This window comes from Sabethes cyaneus, chromosome 1, assembly GCF_943734655.1.
Source record: "Sabethes cyaneus chromosome 1, idSabCyanKW18_F2, whole genome shotgun sequence".
Taxonomy (NCBI): Eukaryota; Metazoa; Arthropoda; class Insecta; order Diptera; family Culicidae; genus Sabethes; species Sabethes cyaneus.
This window is the reverse complement of record NC_071353.1, coordinates 62,212,640-62,218,237: the sequence shown is the minus strand read 5'-3', so window position 1 is coordinate 62,218,237 and position 5,598 is coordinate 62,212,640. Positions and strand designations below refer to the sequence as shown.

The 5,598-nt window shown below is 38.4% G+C and overlaps 1 protein-coding gene across 1 annotated transcript; it reads right to left on the bottom strand.

The window, feature by feature from the left end:
* Positions 1-427: 427 nt before the first annotated feature.
* LOC128737808 (28S ribosomal protein S5, mitochondrial) lies at positions 428-3,143 on the bottom strand. The gene is made up of 2 exons (XM_053832546.1): positions 2,762-3,143; positions 428-2,703 (listed from the first exon to the last, which is right to left on the bottom strand). Exons 1-2 carry the CDS (start codon positions 2,982-2,984, stop codon positions 1,553-1,555), a joined length of 1,374 nt encoding a protein of 457 aa, XP_053688521.1. The 5' UTR covers positions 2,985-3,143; the 3' UTR covers positions 428-1,552.
* Positions 3,144-5,598: the final 2,455 nt, after the last annotated feature.

Genomic DNA, 5,598 nt, shown 5'->3' with positions numbered 1-5,598 from the left:
ACCACTGAATAAACAAACATATTCACGAGCATAAACAAACGCTTTCGGGTTGTCAGTGTATTGCTTATTGCGAGGTTCGAACTCTGAAAAATCTCAATGCGAACCCGTCGTCTAAAAAGTGCAACCCAGAGCGAAACTAAGTTCAACCTGAGTGAAAAAAACAAACGATTGGAACTAGAGCGAACCTAGTTTGGACCTAAGTAAAAACAAAAACGGTATAAGGCATCAGTGTTTCCCAAAGAGGGGTTCGCCGAAAATTTAATTCGCTGCAGAATACATAATAGGGAGTTTCACCAAGGGGTATGCAAACCATTGATTTAAGGTATTATACATTTTTTTGAATAAGTATGAGGTGGGGTAGACTTTTTGGATTACATTAATAATAGCCAAGAGTTGTAGCTAAGGTTAAAAACCATATTTCTTTCTCATAGAAAGTAGCTTTCACACTTTTGTTTGTTGATGGTATGTACAGTCAGTCAAAAAAGTATTAGGTCAGGATCGAATAATTTTTTTCCTTTCAATATAATAGGTATTGCTCAGTATTTTTGGAAAGAATGGTAATATTTATTTTTAAAACAATATTTAACCTTTAACTATAAAGCATAATTAGATACATGGCAATAACTAGCGGAAAAGCGTTTTGTTTTGATCAAATTCTCCTAGTTTGAATTGCTCATAAATTCAGTCGAAAAAGTATTCGGACAGTTAACTATTAGTAGAAATAATTATACTTTCTTGCCTAACTACTACGTTGTAGGACAACATGCTTTCTTGATTACCAGTTTCAACTTGTTTGGGATAAAATTAATCAATTTCTCAAATATTGCTATATGAATTGCCGACCGTTTTTTCCAAGAGATCTGTTTAAGTCAATATTATTATACAAATCGATCATGATTTTCAATTTTAGTTTTAAAATTATCACAAAAGATGTTCAATGGGTGCAAGTCTGGAGTGAGCGCTGGGGTTTCAATAACGCTCGGACAATTCTGGCTTTCGTTTTCAGAAGGTCGCATTGTGCATGCAAAATGTTTGATTATCCGACCATTTAAAACTAAAACCAGAATTCTATAGTATCACACCGCTTACAAATATCGGTAGTATGAGCTCGTATAATCGAATTTGCAACTAGTTCTATCTAAAATTATATTGGTACTCAATCTTAGAGCTTGATATGCAGCCCCACATCGTAGGACTCCAACTACTATATTTTATCGTTGCTGTCAGTTTCATTTTCTTATATTGATTTTTCGTAGAACCTATAGTTATGAGAGAAAGTACAATTATACTTCAAGTAGTAATGTCAGAATATTTTTTGCCTGCATTTTTGGACAATTCAAGCTATATATTCACGTAATTCACGTAACGCTTGCTATATTGCGTATACGACGTATTCCATGATACTGCCGCTATTTGCATAACAATCGCTGTTTTATTTCAATAAATAAATGTTATCATTCTTTGCAAAAATAATAATAAATTTTTTCGATATCCGTATACTTCTATGACTGACAGTAGTTATTTAATGGAAACGCCCAATTAATTGCCTATTTTATTCCTCTTTTGGAGCAGGCCCCATTTTGCATTCTGGATATTTTGCTGTCATAAAGCTACGTATTTCACCAGTTTCAGCTAGCATCCGGAGTCGCACCTTATCCTGGTCTCGCAAATACTCTTGCTTTTTCAGGTATATTTCCCAGGACCGATGTTTTGTATAGAATGGCGGAAACTTTTTCCTTTTCAATTGAATTTTTCCATCCATGCAAAACTGCGTGTAATCAAGAATTTCATTTGTTTCAAGTTCATTTTCCGATCGACACACAGTTGGGCTAGCAACAACTTTCGGAAACTTTTGATTCTCCGGTCTTAACTCCACAACATGTAATCCTTTTGATTCCGCTATTTGTTGGTGGTTTTTTTGTTGTAACAAACCTATAAAAAATGCTTTTACAACATGCTGAACATTTGTGGAACCTTCGCATTTAGCGCGAAGATCTTTAATTCCAAGCACTTCGCATACGGTTTTTATTGCACGGTGACATTTTAACCCGTAACCTTCTGGTTTGCGTTCCACAAACATTTTGGATGCTCCAAAGGCACAATAGAAATCATGGAATACTGTATGTCCATTGCAAAGCTCAAAATACATTAACTTTTGACCAGCACGATTCTTCGCTTGCCTTAATGCTGCCCTCATATCAATTGCTTTACCAAAGCCAAAACCAGCGAGTCCGTTCCCATTACCCGTGACCACCATAGCTGACACACGGCGTTTTCTACCAAGATTGCCTTTCATATTAACAACTGTTTTTAATTCTAAACATTTCGTATCAAAACCCTCGAAAACGTCATCCTCGATAGGATCTGGAGGTCCAATACTACGCCCAGGCATTTTGGAACCTGACCATCCGCGCTCTAACGGGCTCAACTTTATCCGTTTAAAATTAGCCATTCCATCACGAATTTTTTTTAACTTTGCTTCCCGTTCTGCGTCCTCTGGCAGTTGCTGTTGCTGTACTAATTCACGACCACGCAATACTGGTGCTGAAAGCCCAGGCCAAACGATATTTGCTTTTCCAAATCCAATAACTTGTCCTTTGTTTAGATCCTTTGGGATTATTCGCCCGGACCCTTTTCCGCGACCTCTTTTCTTGCCAGCATTACTCACCGAAATTATGCCTTTCCAGATTTGCTCGGCCGGTACTGGAAAAATGATGTCATTATTCGGATATATACCGTTATGGCCGTACGCTGTACTTACATTTATTGAAGAAGCTTGTTCCTCGAAAATTATATAATGCAGGAGTAAAGGGCTGCAAAAGATGCTTGTCGATAGTACTAGGTTTTTGCTGCGTCCTGTTTTGTGCAGGTGCGATATAACTTGTGTTTATTGCGCCCCTGTGACTATCAAGTCTTTTACAGATTTGAAGCGTTGAAAAACGGCGGACCAACGGAACGCTGCATTTGCTAACTATTGTGAACATTTTCCTATATTAATAGTGATCTGCAATCTGCCACGATGTTTACTTTACATTCTTCGCAGTTTGCCTCTTCGATCTTCACCTTTCGCGCAACAGGAAGAACACAGAGACAGAACAGTAAGAGCACTGAGCACACAAACTGCACAAACGGCAACGGCACAACCTCAAACGTCAAACCGATGCAATGAGGTTTAAAAAGGTGTGGTAGATGAAGACATTTGATATTGCTGATTGCAAGAAAAATTCAAGGGGTTTCCAACAGCAATGATTACTACGCACCTTCGAAAAAAGTTACTTTTGATTACTTTACTGATTACCTCTGATTACCAGTAATCAATCTCTTGTGATTACTATAAATTAATCATGATTACCAATGATTACTTAAGATTATCATTGATTACTCTACTGATTACCATTGATTACCTAATTAATTCGTAAATGATTACAAAAGTAATTTCTGATTACTACGCACTTATACGCCTTACTGGAAACCCCTAGGGAAAATTTTACCATCCAAAGTGCGATATCGCTCATAAAAGTGCTATTTTACATTAAATCGTTTCGGTATCTTCGGCGCACTTTTTCGTTATATTCCAAGCAATAAGTGCGCCAAAGAGACCGTGCTAAAATAGCACTTTTATGAGCGATTGCGCACTTATTGATTGGACAATTTTCGTTGCAATTGACAATATATTAGTATTGTGACAATGGGATTTGGTTTTGGAGTTTGACGTCACACTTCATCGTGATTGGTCGATTTACGATTCCACCCTCACTATTGAGCTTGCTGACGTTTGCCGCACGCACACATCGACGTGCTATTTGTTGTTGCTGTTGTGAGATATTACATTGATTTTATAAGGTTTTGCACGGACGAGCATAACCTCACTTCTTTGACGTCTATCAGTGGTTTGTTTACATGGACTTAGAACGTGGGTTAACATGTTGAAAGTGAATATTGCTTAAGGCCTTAACGGCAAGTCAGAAAAGCACAAAACTGCCATTCCGAGTAGTTTGGAGTTCGACACTGCTGGATAATACGCTTTTAAAACGTTCAACTTCAATTTATGCATATCGCGTTCACCTAATAGTTCACAAATAGTAAACAAACCACTAGTGGATGTCAAATGGGTGAATTGCGTTCATTCCGGTTCATTCGTGACGTCATCTTGCAAAACCTTATACGTTTGTTTTTGTTTTCCCCCAGTTATATCCCGCTAAAAAAAAACAAACGTTTGAGAGAAAAACGATAAGTTTTTGTAGCCTTTTGCACTGGGCTTATTAAACTCTATGATGAAATTCCTTCATTGCACTAACACCTCTTAACCAACATTGCCACACCTGTATATATCACATTGAAACTGATGGACTGACAATGAGGTTTAAAAAGGTGTGGCAGATGAAGACATTTGATGGTATTAGTGGCGAAAAATCAGAAAACGACGTCAAACTACAAAAACAAACCGCGTCGGACAATGGGGTTTGTTTTTGGAGTTTGACGTCACGCTTCATCGTGATTGGTCGATTTACGATTCCACCCACACCATGATGAAATTTCTTCATTGCACTAACATCACTTAACCAACATTGCCACACCTGTATGTATTACATTGATGGACTGACGCAAAGGGTTTCCAGTAAAGGCCCAGACACAATGCATACGGATTTTACTACGTTGCGGAAATTTGACAGAAAACCCATGGAAAAACTGCCAAATTGCCGCAACGTAGTAAAATCCGTATACATTGTGTCTGGGTCTTAAGGCGTATAAGGCTGTGAACCATTTCGCGAAATTTTTAACTTTTTGATTAAAATTTGACAGTTCGATGGTTATTTCTCCTTGAGTGGTTAAAATCAGTTCAGAATGTGAACCACAGGGGCTTGCGATGGGTGCCATGTTTTTGTTGCCAACATCTCAGCACATCTCGACAAGGTTGGCAGCAAATCTACCTGTCAGACGGGCGCTATTTCTTGCAATAGCGCCCTTCGTTAAGTCGACTGTCAAACACCGTTCGTTAAGATAGGGATAGCACCCCGCTGGTGAACCATTTCATATTCGCTATAACGGCGTTGCTGATATTGTTCAGGGTTTTGCGTGAGAAAAAAAGAAAGGGAAATATTTTTGCTTTTGTCATCACGCACACGTTGACAGTTCGGCATGAGATTTTCTGTAAGTGCGAGCAGCCGACGAAATCTTTGATGCCGTCATCGCGAATTTGAAGGATTGATAGTTTTTTGCTCAATGAGAGCACATAAGGTGAGGATGAAAATATTGTTTATTCTGTCCGAGTTAAAATAGGATGAATTTTTGATGTTCATTTGCACCCCATCGGCATGCAACCATGTTTTCGCAGCCAACATCTCTTGTGTGCGAAAATGAGATAGCATATCAGCACTGCGTTTCACTCAACTGCCAGCAGTCTGATTTGGGCCCGCTGTCAAATTTTGAGCCCCGGACATGCTGTCGCTGACGTTCACTGCAGCTCGATATAGAGATGTCGATGGGGTGTTCATTTGCTTTCATTTGACGGATAAAATTTATCTCATTTCAACCTGGGTTGTTTGGACAAATTTATTATGCGATAAGCATCTATACCAATGTAAAAAAAATCCAACA

What these genes read in the sequence shown, in the direction of transcription:
- LOC128737808 (XM_053832546.1), bottom strand. Translation starts at nt 2,984, where the DNA reads ATGTTCACAATAGTTAGCAAATGCAGCGTTCCGTTGGTCCGCCGTTTT. An exon ending in AACAAGCTTCTTCAATAAAT is followed by an intron (nt 2,704 to 2,761) that starts GTAAGTACAGCG and finishes TCATTTTTCCAG; the next exon opens with TACCGGCCGAGCAAATCTGG.